The 19,714-nt window shown below is 48.8% G+C and overlaps 1 protein-coding gene across 4 annotated transcripts in view; it reads right to left on the bottom strand.

Moving 5' to 3' along the window:
• The window catches only part of SEMA5A (semaphorin 5A), a 466,391-nt gene that overhangs the window by 8,450 nt on the left and 438,227 nt on the right, over window positions 1-19,714 (bottom strand). For 3 of the 4 annotated variants that reach the window (XM_082725185.1, XM_082725186.1, XM_082725187.1), the window contains 5 exons: window positions 17,816-18,034; window positions 10,451-10,621; window positions 8,470-8,625; window positions 7,012-7,059; window positions 2,381-2,592 (listed from right to left, as the gene is read on the bottom strand). In XM_082725185.1, the coding sequence (XP_082581311.1) occupies window positions 2,381-2,592; window positions 7,012-7,059; window positions 8,470-8,625; window positions 10,451-10,621; window positions 17,816-18,034 (806 nt within the window). The remainder of the gene's footprint in view (window positions 1-2,380; window positions 2,593-7,011; window positions 7,060-8,469; window positions 8,626-10,450; window positions 10,622-17,815; window positions 18,035-19,714) is intronic. The other variant, XM_082725188.1, reaches the window with a different exon arrangement.

Below are 19,714 nucleotides of genomic sequence, written 5' to 3'. Positions count from 1 at the left end.
AGGGGAACCCGCTTACACGATCGGTGGGCATGCCGGCTGGTGCAGCCACTCTGGAAAACAGGATGGAGGTTCCTCAGGATGTTAAGCATAGCTGTCCTGGGACCCCTTTTAAAACAAACACTTAGAGGGCCATTTGGGTGGCTCGGTCGCTTTAGTGATCGACTTTTGATTTTGGCTCAGGTCATGATCTCAGGGTTGTGAGCTGGACGAGTGGGGAGTCTGCCTGAGATTCTCGCCGTCTCCCTCTGCCTCTCCCCTCCCCCCGGCTCATGCACCCATTAATTAATTAATTAATTAAGAAAATAAAAAAAATAAAATAACCACTTAAGAGTTGAGCCTTATAGCCACCTTATAAGCAACAGGTGCCTGTGTCCTGCTCACTGCTGACCAGGGATGGAGGACCGCTTCCCCAGGCTTGCAGCAAAGGTAAGTCAGAACCCTGGGACCTGACTTCCTTTGAGTGAGTGCAGGGAGACTGTGCCTCCAGCCAAAACAAGCCTGGGGTTTCCCCTTTCCCAAAGGGGGAGCTGGGGTGCTCCCATTCATCAGGCCATAATATGCATGTTATTGGGGGGCCCAGCTATGGCCCCCAACACAGGCTACTGTAGCCACTTCCGTCACGGATGCCCTTCCTTATGAAGTCATTAAAGCAACCTACACTTTCAAAATGCAGACTCTGCCAGGTTGAGGGTGACTATTAAATAAAGGACTGACTGACAGATGTAGATTACTTGGCAGAGGCCAACTCTCCAGGACTGGTCTGGGTAAGGTATCAGAAGAAAGTTCCAGAAGGATCATTAGAGACTAGGCAGCCATCAGTGCCCTCAGAGTAGTGAAATTTCTTAGTATCTGGGTGGTTCCTGGATCTCAAGTGAGATCAAAGACCAGCTCAATTATCTTAGGACACTTAAAGTACCACACAAGTTCATAGGTTGGCATCACATCTCAAGGAGCCCCACTCCTGGATTCTGAAGGCTTGTTTGAAAGGTTCTTGCTCATAAAAGGAGCTTGTGTTGCTCCTCATACTCCGGGAGCTCAGTGCTGAGAGGGTGTGGGGGCATCTTAGTGGTGGCCGCCTTCATTCCCTGGTCCGAGCACAAAATTAGCATCAGGTGCTGATGGGCTCTGGGTCCCGGTGTCAGCAAGGCCTGGGGTTGGCCCTGTCGCTGTCCCAGTGTCGGGGAAGGGATCTCATGGTAGGAGGGAAATGAGAGGACGCTGTGGCCCCCAGCACATAGACTTTCCAAGCACGTGAAGTCGTGAGGGCTGAAGACATTCCATATTCCCACGTGGGAAGGAAATCTCATTTCAAAGGAAACCATCATAGTAGAGAAGGTTTAGGGAAGGTTTAGCGGTCCCACCAATTTAAGAGGAATATCAAAATGGGAACTTCCTTCATTCACGTGGGTGCACGAAGTCTACAAGAGCCCAAATGAGCTTCTGGCTACACCCCCGACTCCTGCATTTTATCCCCTTTAAGCCTCACAACAGAGATCTGACAGTCATATTGCTATACCCATTTTAAAGATGAAGAGACCGAGGTTCAAAGAATTAACTAACCTGTATTCTACACCCTGACGCACAATGCCTCAGACAAAAGCCACACTGACTTTGCCAGGCACTCGTCAAGGCACTTAGTGTAACTATTTCATCTGCTTCTCATGATCTCCAATTTAGGAGGAGAAAACAGAGGCTCACTGAGTGTCAGTGAGAGGCTTCATGTTTACCCAGCTGGTGGCTCCTGGACTCAGGTCTGCTTGGTCCAGAGCTGATGCCCTTTCCACTCCTTCTTCCTCAGAAGGAGGAGATGGGCCATCGACTCTGTTTCTGGGCGAACACGGAATTCATCACCCATTGAGAAAATTTAGCAGAAAACTTCGTCTCACACGAGTCACACAGTGTGCGAAGCTGAAGAAGCTTCATTATGTGTAAAACTCATTTGAAGATAGTTTTTCTAATAATGTAACAATTTTTCTCAGGATGCCACCCTGGTGATTCCTGCCACGAACCTGGATATCGGATGGCCCCACCCTGGTTCTCGATACCGCTGTCCCGTGTGTACGGGTCCTCAGCCTGGAGCTCTTCCCATCGGCAAGAGCCCTCTTTGGACATGGAAAGCACAGTGGAGGCACAGCTGGACATTGGCTAATGACCCAGTATCTTCCAGAATTTCATCTGCTGTCATTTCCAAGTCCTATTTTTAATCCACTTCCCCACAGAAGGCGCCATCTTCTTTGCAGGCGAAGCAAAGCTAAGATGGCAGCTCCGTCATGAAGGACACCAGTTCCCTTGCTCCCCAGGCTTCCACCTAAGCCACCACCCCTGAGCTTGGCCAATCCCCCAGGCCGCTTCCTTGTGCCTCTGTCTGCCGCTCCCTTACCTTGATGGCTTCCACCGAGTCGTACTTGTCCAGTTTGTTGATGTGGTTGGTGATGCTGGTGTTGAGGGGGGCGGGAGCGACAGGGTGGATGACGGTGGCGTCGTGGGACTGCTGCTGGTAGCGCTGGCAGTAGGTGTAGACGAGCAGGGTAAGGAGGCAGCCCAGGATGGAGCTGCTCAGCCCCACGGCGATCATGTGGAACATGTTGAACTCTGGGAAGACAGCACCAAAACAGACGTGCGTTGGAAAAGAACGCGCCACTCGACGTTGCAATGCACGTGGACGAAAAGAGCAAGACAAAATAAAAGGCCCACGACCTTCCTTTGAAATGTCATGGCCACCCACACACTCCTGCCCAGGGAGCACAGCGTATTTTAAGTGAAGCCTCTTCCGAACGACAACCAGTCTCTTGGAGATCACCTTTGTACACTGGCAGAAGCATCTCTTTTCTTTAAAGGATTGTACAAACCTGCTTCTCTGTTTCAAGTGCAGTATGATCTCTGGTTTAGGGGGTTCCTAGAGAAGATTTTTTCCATGCTCTTTAACAGGCGGAACATCCCTGCCTACAGCCTATGAGAACAAGGTGAGAACGCATTTACGGCTTCCAAGTCCTGCTCACAATTACTGCGTTTTGGCGACTTTATAAAAAAAGATGGTTTATGCCAAAGAAATAAATGATTTGTGCCAAAGGAATAAAATATGATATTTTAGTGGTTATGAAACAATCCTCTTTTACATATTTTTTTCTATTCAATAGGATCTTTGGGTTATTTTCCTTGAGTTATGGATATAAGACGTTGGAAAAAATGAGCAGACATGGATTTATGTCTCTAATATGGGACTGGCTTGAGGGACACAAGGTCACATAACAAAGGCCTTGCAATGTCTGCGAAACAACCACATAGAAAAATAAATGTTCATCATGTGTGATAGGACGCCGTACGAGGAAGGTTTTAAGCCTTTCTCTCATGGAATAAAGACAACATCTGGGCAATGCTCATGAAGCTGGGCCTAGTGAACATCAGGTGAAGCAGAACGTGACCTTACTTTGTCTACTCTGTTGGCACCAGGTGGCTGTGGGTTACTGGCTTGTCCCTGCACAGGACACATCCCGAGGACGGGCTTTCCCCCCATGCTGTTCCCTCCACTCACCACCAGGGGGCGGAGTGTCACCCATGCTCTTCCCTGACCTGTCTGTCCATCCTGCACTCAGAGCCATTGGAAATGCCTGCGAGGCACACTGCGGACACCAGGCAAATCACAGAGTCACACAGAGGTCCCCAGCCCTCAGGGGAAGAAGGCCTGCAAGTCTGTCCCTTGATCTAGGCCTTAGGGTGTTTGCGCCACAACTACCCTGGCTCCTGCCTGACTCTGCAGCAGAGGCGGGGCTCCCTCGCTGTCCCCACACCTTGACACCTCTACACCGTGTCCCTTTACGACTCCCGGACGCCGCGCTCCTGGGACCCCTGAGAGACAGAGCGGCGTCCCCAGGGGAGAGGCCAGCATGCACGGAGGCGGGGCGCACCGGAAGCTGCAGCCCACTCCTCCCCCATTCCTGCCGCAGGTGTCCAGGCCGGCAGCTCTAGTCCCTGGATCATCCGGCCGGACGTGACCAGAATATTCCACAAGCACCACCTCCCCCACCTCCACCTGTTTCTCACTTCTTGATTCTCTGGTCCCTGCTCTAACAAAATGGAAGCAATTCACGACTCTCTGACCTTTCCGGATTTTGTCTGAAGCCTCCAGAGCTGGACCTGGACGGGTTGGACCGAGCCCCGGGGCCCAGCCCACCAGCCACTAGAGGTGTCCTGAAACTGTGCTCAAGGCATGCGAGAGCAGATGTCACATGGGCTGTCATCACTTTATACTGCAGCCACTTTGAGTCCCCAGGCTCAACGCCACCTACCGAGAAGAGTGCTTTCTGCGGCACTGATGGCGTTTGATTATAACGTGCGGAGACGTACGGTGCTCACCATATGCGGATACTTTGTCATCCGTCGATGAATCATGGGTGCAGGTGCCCAGGGAGGCTGGGGCCAACCGACATCTTTATGAGGGTTATATAGACTCTGTGTCTCATGAAACTAAAAATAGCTAAATTGAAAAATTTCAATAGGCCTACATTTTTCTGCATAGGGAAAAACAGTGTCTATTAAATCTCTTTTGAATTTGCTTAGTGTGGCTCTTTGCTTTGAACATGCTTTTTTCCCCTATTGTTTTGGTCAGGAAAGCTGGACTAGAAACCAGCTACCCAGTTGGCTCCACTGAGGATTTCCTTCACAAAATCTGGTTGATTTCTCTTCAAATGGAAAAAAAAAAAAGACATCTGTGTTGTTTTCCTAAACATCCCAGAACATTTTGCCAGGTGATTCTTCTTACCCATCAGCCCTACAGGCAGATCTTATTTAACCTGACATGTCGATGTTAGCAGCTGGAGATCTAAGAACATCAGTTGTGAATACTACAGAATGAGGAACATCCCTATGATTTAATCATGTCAAGGCATGACTTGGGGTTGGGTAGCCAATCAGCCCATCTGACTCAGACACACAGAAGCAGCATTTTAGGATGGGAATGGACTTTGCACCATGTTCTCCCAGGTGCTCAAGGCCCTTGAAAGTCTCCTATATCCTAACCCAGAGGGGGTTGGATGGGGAAAGTGGTTTTTGAATCTCTGGTGGGCATGGGGGACCAGTCAACTCTGCCGGGATACAAAGCAGACCAAGTTCTGTCTTGACCTCACGTAGGATAGGGGCACCCCTTAAAAACTCTGCTTCACTTTGGACATAACACTGCTTCCGAGGGCAGCAGGCATGCCTGGACCCTGGGTGATGTCTCCTGACCAGGGCTGCTGTGGCACCAGCCCTCCAGACACAATCCTTCCAGATACCTATTGCCAGGGGCCTTCTCTTGTGGTGCTCTGGCCTTAAAGCTTCCACTCAGATCCCACTGCCTGGATCCCAACTCTGGCTCCACTGCTGACAACCTGTGCCGACTTCGGCCAATGGCTTCATCTCACTCTTCTTGACCTTAGTGCAGATGACAGTGCAGGGCTGCAATTTCCAAAACCAAAATCTCCGGAACGGACTTTTCATTACTCACCTGGCAGCAAAGCATGACCGGACCTGACCCTCTTGCTGCAGAGCTAACGAGAACTACAGAAGCGTTAGCATCTTCACTTGGCCCACACGTCATGAGGCATCATGAAAGAGACTAGTTACAGAATGTGGACCTGGGCACTGCAGTGTTACCTAACAGACATCACACACCCCCTAGGACCCATCTGAAATCTGAAAACCGCTGAATTCTAAAACCCTTCTGTATCTCCAAAGGTTTTATGTTAAAGAACTGTGGGCCGTGGAACCTACATGAACAACCTTTGTTGGATCAAATAGGACACTTCTTGCCATTTGATACAGTGGTGTGGAGTGACTGATCTAAAAATATTAAAGGACGCTTATGGCTATGATTATTTTTTATGGGAACTAGAGTCTATTCATCTTCTAGCTAGATCCCAAGTCAGTGAATGCCAGTCTGTGAGCTCACGGAACCGATGTAGGTCAGACACCAGACACAGCACGTCTCAGGCACTGGAGTCTTTTATGACATGAATGCTGGTTCCAGGAGGGCTAGGGCTGTTCGTGTCCCCATAGTCATCTCAGTGCCCCTCGCAGAGCTCACGGAATGGGTGCACCACAAAGATTAGTTAGTTAGATTAACAGCTAAAACTAAACAGACAGAATGTAACAGATAGTGGGCTCTTAATTCATGTAGTTAACAGCAGTTAAGTACATTCCTAAAACACACTCACAGAGCTCCGGATTCCATGTGAACATGCAGACCAGAGCTTCTGCGACTCCCCCCATGGACTGGATGATGGTAGGAAAGGTGTTCACAGGTCAGCAGCCACACGTGGTCTTGGTGTGGATATTGGCTCTGACTACTAAAGGCGGACAGAGGATAGGCACTGATTGGTGGACAGTCAGCCCCTCCCGCCCAGGCAAGGTAAACACATACAGTCAAGTCCAAATTTAGCACGAGCTGGAACCAGAGAATGTGAGTTGTGTCATTCAAGTTTGCAGAAAGTTTAAAAACCGCCTCTAGAGATGTTGTTCTTAACCATATGTCTCACCGTGTTGTTACTCCAGCAGTCTGAAGGCTCTATCAAGGCTGGATGCCACATATTAGAACTATAAATACGCAGAAAATGCTTGAATTGAGTTTTACTCATGAAAGATTTAACTACAGCTAATATCAAGATCACTGGTTCGTAAAGCTTATTAGCTTCCACTGAAATCACCTGAAAAGCTTAGGAAGCCAGAGACCTGGGCCTCACACTGAGAGGTTGTGATCCTGTAGGTGCAGGCAGGGCCCGAGAATGTGCATTCCTGCCACACACACACGCCCACCATGGTGCTGCTGCTGATGCTGGTGGCTACCACACGTGGGAACCACCGATCCAGATGTCAAACACTGACCACTCACAACCATACTACAAAGCATAACGTGTCTGGATCAAGGGCTTCTCCATCCGTTCTTCTTGGGCCAAACATCATATGAAACACATGGGAAGAGAAATGATGGGAAAATATCAGAAATCAATTAAAAATTAGTTAAAAACAGGAGCTTACCCCCACATCGTTTCTCTTCTACGCTACTGGACCTCGCCACAGAAACTTCTGGGAAAAAAAAAAAAAAGAATTAATCACAGTGTGTAAAGAGTGTTGGGAAGAAAGAACACATCACTGGTTCATTTATAGATTCTCTAATGATTTCATGTTTTATGTGAGTCCAAGTTCCAAAAGCCCGATTGCTTGTTTAAAAAAAATGTCCTATGTTTCTTTGTTTTAAGCAACCTGAGCTGTATTTGGTCAAGGTTATCTGGAGGGAAGGAGCGAGATTCATTATCACGAAAAGAAAAGGTTATGGTCCTTTGGGATGAAACCAGGGCACTAGTTTCAAAATAAAGGTCAGCGTATGTACAGATTTTCTGTTACCATATATTTTGCCAGTTGTAGATCCCTATGTTGGCCGGGTGTTCCTGCCTCTGAGCAAAGCCAGTGTCGTCAGATTCCCTGCAGAGGGGACCAATCCACCAGAGCTCCAAGGAAATTGCCAGAATAAATAAACCTCCCATTCAGCACCCACTCGTGCTTTTTGCCATGACACACATTAAATACCCAAGTAAAATGCGAACAAGAGAACAGATCCTGGAACCAGTTTAGCCCATAAGGATCAAACACCATTTTGGGGAACCTGAGATGTTATTCTCTCTTGTACTGATTTTTTTCGGTGGGTAACAAGAAGTAGCGATATGTCTATGGTCAAAAAGGAAAACAACACAGTAAATGCTTGTAGTTCTATACTATACATGATGGAGGTGGTTTATAAGAAGACTAAAGCTAATAATTCTCTCTAAAATATGGTTACTTTTTCTGTAAGTCGAAGAAAACAAGGTGATTACCTATTATTACCTTTTAGGACGTTGGTCTCTGCTTCGGTCTACATCACCGCCCTAACATCCACAGTGGACATACACAAAATGCCTTGGAAGTGTCTAACACCACGCCTGCACATGCCAGATGGCTGGCGATCATCAGCAAATGAACACTGGTTTCACATGGAAAAGTCCACAGCCCAAGGGCCAGCCCGTCTCTTCTCCAAGACAAGACCCACAGGAAGTTTCTGTCTTCCCAAGTAAACCAAAGTTGCATGAAGAATCGGCCTTTTTATTCATACAAACACACGCACACAGCACTGCAAAGGCACTTAACCTAATGTCAAAATGACAAGATCATCTATTTTGATTTTTTGAGCAAAATCATCTCACTGTGTTATAGTCAGTAAATTGTAGGAGATATTGTGTTAGAAAAAAAGTTGTTAACACTCATGGCCCAAATGCAAGCCCAAACTCACAGTTATCTGTAAATCTACAGTCTAATTACCTTGAAACCACAAAGGTTGAGAGAATCAGCTTTGTTTCCCCAAACATGACCTCCAAGGACAGATAAAACTCCCACCGAAGACTCATTTCCTCTCTAAATGATGGAAATGATTTGGTCCACACTGACAAGCCTCTCTGCCCGTACCTGGGATGTAGTTGGAATCAAAGCCACACGGCCGGCTCTCGGTGGTGTTTCCAGAACACTGGCTGCCCACAGGAAACAGAAGGATGCACTGGCGGGCACGGACCTGGACTCCAGACGCGTCGCACTCAGACCAGTCTGACCACTCCGACCAGCTCTCTGCAAAGACCGGAAGAGGGGACATGTGACAACAATGTCCCCTGAGACCAACCCACCTGAAAGCACCATAGGTCACACACATGACTTTCAATTTTCACATTACATTTGTAATGGGTCTGTGTCTAAGGAGGATGGACATGTACCCTCGGAGCACCCCAGTAAGTCAATTACACATGGGTATGAATACAAGAACTTGGAGACCTTCGATCAAAAATAATGTGCTTTTCTAAAATCCATGTTATTTTAGTGTTTTAAAGCCATTGTAATTGGACACCCGACACGCTATTTCATGAGGTCCAGCTGTGCAGAGACGGTCAGTGGTCACGGGAGAGAAATCTTCAGTGTGGACCCTGTTTCCCACAGGGCAATGCTCCTCTGTGAAGCGTGGCCCTCAAACGCTCTCCTGCCAAAATTCCTACAGGCCGCCGAGCTCGGGCAAGAGAAATGGTGCTGCATGAATCCGAGAGCCCTGGTTGCTGAGAGGGGTTTCGAGCTCCTACAAGAACCTTCCCTTCTGTCGCAAAAAACAATTCTGTGATCGATACACCAATGTCAGGCTGTACATGAGGTAGAAGTTCTGTTATCCCAGGTGTATTGTTGCCTCTGGGCCCAAGATCAGTGCATGAGTCTGAGGTTAAGGCCCAAAGCTAAGTGATTTAAGGTCACTTCACTCTCAAGTGGAAAATTCGCTCTGATTCATGAAATTCACCCAGGCTTACAGATGTTTGAAAAGAAAACAACACTCATATTTTAAGTAAGGATGTCAAAAAAAAAATGTGCTCTCAATATTATTTGGAAATACTGAACAAATTAAAAGGGTTTATTTTATACGCAGTTTGCTTTTTTGTTCTTCTCAAATTTCTGTACCATCTTCGTGTTATAGGGGAAATCTGGAAATCCAACATGTGCCTGGATCCACTGAAAGAAGTGACATTTTTTCTTAAAAATGTGTAAAGTACCAGGTTTGGGGATGACCGTGAGAATCTGGTTTCTAGGCACTTTTCAATATAAATGGAACTTTCCAGAAAGATCTGCAGGAGCAAGTTAAAAAATTAAAAGTGTGGGTGTTTCAACATCAAAGTTAGACTCAGCAGAGGGTGTCACATTTCCATGCAAAGCAGCCCCCATGTGTCAGGACAAAGCAGATTACTGGACGAGGACACTGCTGCAGTGTCCCCACCGGGCACCTGTGTGAGCCAGCTTCTGAACTTGGGCTCCCCACCTCCCTCCCTGGAGCCCCACCTCCCTCCCTGGAGTCCCCTCCCTGGACCTGAGGCCAAGTCCTTCACAAGGGCTCTCCTTGCTCTTCAACCTGAGTTTCAGATCCCATTACCAGGTTAAACCTTTTAAAAGTGCACTGGGAAGGAAAAAATGAAACATGATGGGATTGGGAGGGAGACAAACCCTAAGAGCCTTTTAATCTCACCAAAAAAAACCTAAGAATTGCAGGGGGTGGGTGGGGGAAAGGAGAGGGTGGCTGGGTGACGGACATTGGGGAGGTACACGCTATGGTGAGTGCTGTGAAGTGGGTAAGCCTGACAATTCACAGACCTGTACCCCTGGGGCAAGTAATACATTATATGTCAATAAAAATAATTAATTTAAAAAAATGCACTGTGGTGACCTGCGTCTGTTCCTAGCTGTGACACTATGGCGAGAACTATTTATTCTATGGTCAGACAAGGTAGTGTGACGTCACTTCAAGGATGATAGTGCGGGATTCAGGGATCCCTTCTTGCAGTCTGTGCTCTTGTGGGGTCTCATCAGTTTCATCACTTGTCAATCAAGGGAGGGAAGGGGCGGGCTAGGCCGCATCGGTGCTTACCCGGGCAGGGCTGTGTGTTGCACAGCGCCTCCTCCGTGTGCAGCCCCAGGCAGATGTCCCCTCCGTAGGCTGGGGCTGGGTTTGTGCACGAGCGCGTCCTCATGTAGTGCCCACCTCCACACGTCGCCGAGCACTTTGACCAGGGAGACCAGCAAGACCAGACGCCGTCCACTGGGAGGGGACACAAAGTCACAGCACTTGTGACATCTTGAGCTGACCCATCGGATGCGGCCGCGCACGGAACGTGCCTTGCAGGACGGCACGGGGCGCACCGCGCACTGGGGTGAGCCCTCGTGTCTGGGCTCTCCTGGTGAGGAAACCAGCTTGGCTGATTTCTCCCTGAGCTCGGCGTCCTCAGTTCCTCCTACTTGTTCTTCTGGGCAATAGATGTAAACACGTAACACGCAAGCATGAAGACAGCCGAGGAGAGCTAGGGGTATAATATAAAGTCCCAGTTTCCGGGGAAGGACCACGAGCCACGAGCCACGTTCCGTGGTCATTCATGGGAAGGCCAGCTAGCTCGCTCTCACCTCTGCTAATCGCACCATCCACCCAGAGCCAAGGATGAGCCACCTCTGCTAATCGCACCAACCACCCAGAGCCAAGGATGAGCAGCTGCTGTCACGAGCTTCCTTCCTACTTGGATCATAATGGGCTCCGCGACCGGTGGGGGGTCGCGAACATCTAACGGGTTCTGGGAGGCACTGGGATGGGCGCTCTGGAGACGCAGGCGCGAAACCACCAAACGCAGCGCGAACCGCGGTAACTCGGCAGTGCATTTCTGGGAGGGACCAAAGCCACGAATCCCCACATCCACAGCTAGACGTGGGGATGATTAGGGAGGCAAGTTTTACAATGTGGACACGAGGCGTGACTGGTTCCATGACTGCTAGTAACCCGGAGCAGGTGTCCCGTTTGCCCCCGCCTGGGCCCCTGACACCTGCGCACGGATGCCCTGAGCGCAGGCACCCGTGGCCCGTCTGCACGTGGGACCTCGACGCTCGTCCTGCGTTAGCTGATGCTGCTGAGCCGGCCCCCTGCGCTGCCCACGGTCTCCAGTGCTGTCATATCCACCTGCTATTTATCGAAGTCCTGAACCACGCGCCCTGTTCTAGCCACCCCCATTGTCTTCCGGAGTCCCAGGAGAGAGCTGTAGGACTTGGGCAGCTCGAGGAGACTCATCAGTGGGCACAAAGAGCCATCACCACAGCGAACAACGACGAAACCCAATGAGAGGCTCACTGTTACCATAAGTACATAATTTCATAGTTTGTTTCCTCTGTATCCTACATAAAAAGAAAACAGAATGGGGTGCCTGGGTGACTCATGTGATTAAGGCCCTGCCTTCCACTCAAGTCATGATCTCAGGATCCTGGGATGAGACCCGCTCCCAGTGGGGAGTCCGCCTCTCCCTCTGCCCCTCCCCCTGTTTGTGCTCTCCGACTCTCCTTCTTGCAAACAAATAAATAAAATTTTGAAACAAACAAACAAACAAAAGCCATCACGGGAAGCAATGCCAAAGTCATTCAAGGTTGTTTTGGCTAGAATCACATCATTGGTATTTTAATACATGCAGCATGATTTAACGCATCTCTGTGGAGTAATATTTTCCTTTAGATACAGGCATGGGTAAAAACATGAGCAGGAATTTCATTTTCATGATATTTTTATCTGCCAAAAAAGTAGAAAACAAAACAGAAATGAAACATTTGAACTCCATTTCAAAGTGAGTTTTGACCTAGCTGGGAACTTTGTGATTCAGAAGTTTCTATGTTTTCCCTAGCAGGCGATAAGGTGAATTGGGAAGTTAAGAGGGAACCAGTCAGTTGTCGGCCACCCGCTGTGGTACCAGTAAGAGGAGGCAAAACTGTAAAAGTTTCAAAAATCCTCTTCTACATCTATTCTCCCTGGGGGGACGCCTGCTGCCAGCTTCTCTGCCGGTAACTTGGGCTGAAGCTTGGCCTTTGGCGCCTATGCTTGTACCCCCCAAAGGGCACCTCTACATCACAGTGCCTGAGAGGAACAGGTGTCAAAGAGCGTGGGTGTCTGAATGTGTACAAGACCGTCTGGAGATCAGAAGGCTCTAGAGCCTCATCTAGAACCGGACTTGGAACCAACCACGGGATCTGAGGGTTCTTCACTTTTGCACCTCATGACAGACGTGCTGACCAGTGTCCAACGGGTATGTTTAACGATGCTCAGTACTAACTATCCGCGCAGTGCAGTTCAGAACCACGGGAGGACATCACCTCGCACCTGCCAGGACGGAGATTACAAAAAGAGAAACAACAGATCATAATGTGGGTGAGGGTTTGGAGAAATCGGATCCCTTGCCCACTGCTGGTGCGAACGCACACCGGCACGGCTGTGAGGGACAGCATGACTGTGGTCCCACAAAATATTAAAAACAGAATTACTGTACGATCCAGCAATGCCACTTCTGGCATTGGTGCAGATTTCAAAAGAATTGAAATCAAGACCTTAAAAAAGATCTGCACTCCCATGTCTGTTGCAGGGTTGTTCACAAAAACCCACATCCGCGCTGTTCGATACCATGTCCATAGAGAACAGTCCCGTTTTGTGCACTTAAAGATTTATGTACAGAGGCCCTTGGGTGGCTCAGTCTGTCGAGCACCAGATTCTTGGTTTTTCTCAGGTTATGATCTCAGGGTCGTGAGATCCAGCTCCTTGCTGGGCTCTGCGCTCAGCGCGGAATCTGCTTGGGATTCTCTCTCTCCCTCTCCCTCGGCCCCTTCCCCTGCTCTCTCTCTCTCAGGTAAATAAATAAATTTAAAAAATATACATTTTTAATAGGGTGGCGCCCATGTTCAATATTCTTACAATAAAAAAAACTTAACAACAAACCAAAGATTGAATTTTTTCATTCATAATCATTTTTTAATTTTTCATTATTACTTTTTAAAGATTTTATTTATTTATTTGACAGAGACACAGCACGAGGGGGGGAGTAGGAGAGAGAGAAGCAGACTTCCTGCCGAGCAGGGAGCCCAATATGGGGCTTGATCCTAGAACCCTGCGATCATGATCTGGGCCAAAGGCAGATGCTTAACAGGGGAGCCGCACAGGTGCCCCTCATTCATAATCATTTTATAAAAAAGCAGCACTCATAGTCACGTTCTGGGAAGCCAGTAAGCTGATATCTAGAACCTACCTTGTGGTATTTCAAATAGCATTTACTCCTATCCACATTTCAACTAATATTCCAAATATTACTTCATCTAGTCTGATCAATGCTACCCACACCATACACACCACTGTTGTCTTGGTATCAAGAAAAATTCCCCTGGCACAGTCCTGTTAGTTAGTTATCAGAGTGCAGTCCTTGTTCCAAGTGCGAACAGTTTGAGGGCGCATGTGTAACAGAACCCAGTTGCTAGAACACTCCCACTTGCCAGTTTAAACCATTAAGATACAGTATCTACCTGTATCAATTTCAACTGCGACTTCATTGTCCTAAGGGATATTTTCAGAACTGGGGAAAGAGATGCTTCCAGTACAAAGGAATTCAGAGGAGAATTCTGGCCACTTTACTCTCTCAGGTAGTGGCCCTGATCTGCAATTGCCCGACATCCCCAGGCCAGCTCAACCCCACTCCTCACCTCCTGCCCCCCGAATGCTGTGCTCCCATCACCGACCGCCGCCTCTTCCAGGGCACAGACGGACTCAGAATGCAAGGGGGATGGTGCTTTGTACGGGATGAAAAATGATCCTGAACACTGAAGGAGGAAGGCTGAACTATTTCCCAAATAGAAAGTGCGGAGTATGAGAAGCCTCACGGCATTGCCTCCACTGCAGAGGCAGGGAGATTGCAGAGCGTGGGACGGAACCAGGAACTTGGAAGGTTTAATGAAATGATTAATGTCTGAATGTCAGGCATCCTGGGGGCTGTCAGAGACATAAAGTCATGCCCTGCCAGTCCTCTGGGACGTGTGTGCCTGTGATGGTGTTTCCCCAGAGTCCCGAGGCCTCGCCACATGGTCTCCACTGCAGGACAGCCGTGCTCTGGGCTCAGAAGTGTCCTGCACCAGCTGTCCTCCCCACCACCAAGCAGCCTCGCAGCTCCTTCTGGACAGAACCTAAGTCTTAGGATCCTTTTATGGCACTTACGGTTTACAAAACAGAGCAGAAACTCAAGGACCTCATGAAGAGAAAGGCACGCGCCCTCTCGACTCATCACGATGTCTAACACGTTCTCTACAGAACGCACAGCTGTCCCGACTCATCGTTTTCATTCGGAGTCTGCCCCTCCATTAGACTGTCCCTCAGTCTGCCTCCTCCCTCATACTTACGACTCCCCTATATACATATATGATCTTACTTGAACTTGAATATTGCTCAGGAACAAAGAACTACCTTTGTCTCCACCTTTGTAGGCCAAGGTCTGGAATCCTTAGTTATGAGACAAACATGGATTGAAAAAAAGGAGTGAAGAAAGACCGAGCTATTTCTCAATGTTGGAGGAAAATTATGTAGGTGAAGTTATGACCAGATCAACCCATGGAAGGGGAAAAAGAATCATTTCAACAGGATCTCAACTTCAAACCCTTACGGCAGTTTACTATATAAATTGGGATTGGAGATCAAATTTTTCATTGATTGATTTTATGTTCACCCAGCTTCAGATTTATTTTCAAATCCAGTCATAAGGAGAAAACTGGTTTTTAAATAAGATACGGTGCCCATTTGTAACTGTTCTTTATGGACCCAATAGAACTAAGAATGAGTCAATTCGCAGGGAGGAGAAGGTCCTAAATGAGGTAAAAATAGCCCGATTACTGGCAGAGCAGCTCAGCACCCACATCCCTGAACGGTTCCAACCCCTCCTTGCCAAGTTACATCCTATCATGCGTTTAGGAATTTTCTAGAAGGTGGGAGAGAAGATAGAATTCATCCAACTCAGTTCCCTGAACTGGCCCATTCCCAAGAGGAAAGTGACGGGGCCACTCTAAATATTTCCACACCCTCTACGGAATCTTGGCTTTCAGAAAGAAAATGAGAATGGAGCTATGTCAAGACATGAAGGTTATGTATACACAGTATTGGCTTGACCATGAAATCAACTCAAATAGAAACAGCCACCAGGTCATGTTAAGGGGGGTCTCTGAGAAGGGTCTGAGTCTTGCACTCAAGACCCGAAGCGGCCTCCAAGCATGGAGAAGTCTGCATGTTCTGCTGACAGTGACGAGGTGGCATGTGTGGACCCTGGGGATGTGGGGGTGGGTGGAGAGATCCTGACATTCCCTTGTCGCCCTCCCCGTTCGGTTTATAAGACGGATCCTGATCTAATGATGTCACCACCACACTCTCTCCCAGTGCCAGGGAGGAATGCTATTCTCCATGCTGGGGCTGTGGGAAAGAGCTGGTTCTGTGACCTTTCCCAGTCCCTCCGCATCACTTGGCCGGGAGAGCCAAGCAGTCGGAGGCAAGAGTCTCCTGAGGCTGAAGAAATTCAGGCAGAGTCGGCCTAGGCGGAGCGCAGCAGCCATGGGAGCAGGGGTATTATTGGGCTCCCCGCTGCAAAGCTGAAAACTAAGTATTTTCAGTTTAATGTACATTTATTCAAACTTCCATCCAACTACCTATCCACCCACCAATTCACCCACCACCCACCCATCCATCACCCATTCATCCACCCGTCTTCTGGTCATCTTCCCACCCATTCACCCATCACCCATCTGTCTGTCCACCCACCTATCTAGTCAGCCACTAAGTCATCCACTACTCATCCATCATGCACCCGTCTACCATCCGCCAATCCAACCATCACCACTCGTCTACCGCCCATCCATCCATCCATCCATCATCTACCGTCTTTCCCCCTGTCTACCCATCCACCAGTTCACTCACCCCCATCCACCCGTCCATCCGTCTCCTCATCCACTCGCTCATCCAACAAATACTCACTGGGCACTGCTGCAAGCCAGTTCCTTGCTTAAGTTGCTCCAAAACTTATTTGTACCTACTGGAAAAGATGCTATGCTCACAGGTTTCTGTACCTTTAAAAACACTGTACCTGGTGTTTGGGATGACACCCCCACCCCAGATTATTATTCCCCCTTCTCTATTTGGCCAACTCCTATCTGGCCCTCAGAACCCCGCTCACGGGCAACCTGATTGGGGTAGCTGCCATGGCTCCAGTTCAGTGGGTCCCTGGCTGGTATAGCCACTATGTCTGGTCAGCAGCCCAACAGCCAGTGACCATCCGGGGTGGACATTATTCACAGGATGTCTCCTCATGAACTCTAGGTTCCTTTCTGACCAGAACCATATTGCTGTGCCCCCACACAGCCTGTGAATGGTGCCTGGTGGGCGAGCCAAAAATGTTTGCTGACAAAGTTGAACGAAGGAAGGAAGGAAGACCGAGTAACCCAATGCTTGTTCTCTTTCTCTTGTCCTTCAGTGAACGATTGCTGATGGCTGTCCCGTGTGTGCCAGCCTGTGCAGGGAGCTGGGGGCACTACAGTGAGTGGGACCGTCACGGAGGTCCCTGCTGTTCTGAAACCCTCACGGGGCAGAGTCAGAGGCAAGTGCAGAGCCCTAGACAGCGTTCCGGTGGCCGTGAGGCATCGATGAAGGAGCCTCTGGTTATGGGAAGGTAAGGTGTTAGTGAGTCAGGTGTGAGGGCTGCTCCCAGGGCTCGGCAGGAGGAGCACAGAGAGGGCTAGCGTGCTGGGGACGACAGCCAGCCTCAGGACTGCGTGTGCACGCAGCGTCCTGTCCAGGAAGACGGACACTCTTTAAGCTGATTTCCTAGCCCTGTGCTCATTTCAGAACTCCGTGGAATGAACTGTCTCCGGAGGAAGACCCAGACAGCACAGCCTCTGTCTGCCTCCAAGAGAAAAAGAGCGTGTGTTTAGAGAGCAGAATTCAGGACAAAATGGAGCCCTGCTGACTGAGCACATGAGGGCCACCAGTGGGTCACTCTTGATACCTGTCACCCTGGAGGAGGACACAGTGGTATGAAGAGAGGGCAGTCTCTGCAGGGCTGGGCCCATCAGTTTGGGAGGAGGCCAGCCACCAGCTTGGAGGACACAACCCAGCTCTCCAGGCCTGCACTGCTGGGCCCACTGCTCCAGCAGGTGGGATGCCAAAGGCCCCGGAGCCTCCCGGGGGCTCCCGAGAATGTTTTAGTTTCTTTAAAATCAGCAAAAATAAATGAATATATAACCCAGTCTAGGTTATAGCTGTCTTTTTACCAAGGCAGGTAGAAAATATAATCTGTGACTTTGCACATGTTTAAGCTCAAGCACAAAGCCAGGGAAGTTGAGCAAGCCTCCCCAAATTAGAAGGTCGTCGAGGGCCCTTGAATTTCCAGATGTTTCCCAGATTGCTCAATCCACTCACCTGGGCAGGGCAAAATGTTGCACTCCTGGTATTCCAGGGATGGGCCCAGGCACGGCATTCCCCCGTACTTGGGCTCGGGGTTGTTGCAAACACGCTTCCGGCTCCGAATGCCCCTGCTGCAGTCGCGGCTACACTGTGACCACGACGTCCAGGCTGACCAGGCCCCGTTGACAGTGTGGGCGGAGTATCTCCCAGCACGCAGGAAATCTCCAGAAAGACCTGCCAACAAGACGGCCGAGTGCAGCTCTGTTAGACGTTCTGAGAGTAACCGGAGGCCCCACCAACCCTCCTTCTCTCGCAGCGCCTGCTTCGTTCGGCACCTACACCTCCCATATCGGTTGCATATTTTTCCTACTTCGGAAGAAAAGAACTGCAGGTGAACTGCTTTTACATAGTGGGATGCAACCGAGAACTTGACTGGTGAATGTGGTCACATCCTCATGCAAGTATTAGTTCTTGGGTTTGTAGGTCACTCGTTTTAATGAGAAACTTCTTACAAAGGAAACACAACTTCCTCACTTCCCTCAGGAATTCTAGAGCATTCTAGAACAGGACAGGAGGTGAGGCTCACCATGGGGGACAGCCAGCTGTAGAGAAGAAAGCGTGGCTCGAACAGTCTCCTCAACCCGTCCCTCTCGCTGTGAGCCTTTCCGCAGGGAATTCAGGCTGGTGAAAGACGCGGAGCTCACCTCTTCCCGATCAGACCCCAGAGACGGGGGGCCATCAGGAACCCCACAGGGGGCAAAGCTCATGACCCGGAAATGAAGACATCCCTGCATGACTGTGCCAAGGGGCTTGGGCCCCCGTGAAGTGTGAGGCCTGGTTACTCGCAGCTGGGCTGCCCCAGGTACCTGCGTGGCTGCAGAAGCAGCAGCAGCAGTTGGGAGCTGTCTTGGAAGGAACCCGCTCTGGTCCTTCCCGTGTGTCTGATCTGCTCTGAGCACTCTACACTCACTAAGTCATTTAATTAATCAGTCACAGCCAAAACGCCTATTGGCTTTGATGAAAATGGCTACTCACTTGCAATATTAGCAAACATTCTAATGCTCTCGAACAGTGGCAATGCGATTCGGGTTTTTAAAGGAAACTTTGGAAAAGCCTGGGTGGCTCAGTCGTTCCAGCATCTGCCTTTGGCTCAGGTCATGATCCCAGGGTTGTGGAATCGAGTCCTGTATCTGCCTCCTCGTCTTGGCAGGGAGTCTACAGCTCCCTCTGTTTGTGTACTCTCTCTCTCTCTCCTCCTCTCCAATAAATAAACAACTTCATTTATTCAAAAAAACAAAAAACAGCTCTCAAAGTAAGCCACAAAGTTCTGGGGAAGTGACTATCATTGAAAACAAACATCAGCTTTGGCTTTGTATGTCTCTGAGAATAAAAGGGTAAAAAACGTATGTTCAGAAAAGACAATGACAGTCTTCTGTGGGGAAACACTGACACTCATTGTCTCTTTTTCACTTTGGTGTTATAAGAAATATGACAGTTCATGACCCGCTCTGAAATGAGAAAGTTAAGTGCATGAATTGGAAACAGGGTTACCAGGATTTGGAAATAAAATAGAGGGAGCCCAGTTAAATCTGAATTTCAGAAACAACAAGGAATGTTTCAGGGTAAGTACGTCCCAAATATTGCATGGGGCATACTTATACTAAAAAAAAAAAAAAAAGAAAGAAAAAAAATCTGAGAAATATCTGAAATTCATCTTTAACTGGGAATTTTGTATCTTATGTCACAATCCCAATGTGAGATGAAAAGACTGTCCCTTGCAGAATGTAGATCTTTACATGGGCCCCCAGTTTCCTCTTGGTATTCCAGCCTATGTCTTTCCTTCTTACTGAAGCAGTATTTTACAAAATTAGTAGGAATGAAGATCATTTTGCTTGATTTTCTGCATGTATAGGT

The sequence above is a fragment of the Mustela nivalis genome (genome assembly GCF_964662115.1).
Source record: "Mustela nivalis genome assembly, chromosome: 3".
Classification (NCBI taxonomy): Eukaryota; Metazoa; Chordata; class Mammalia; order Carnivora; family Mustelidae; genus Mustela; species Mustela nivalis.
Note: the sequence above shows the minus strand (reverse complement) of the source record. Positions and strands in the feature narration are given on the sequence as shown.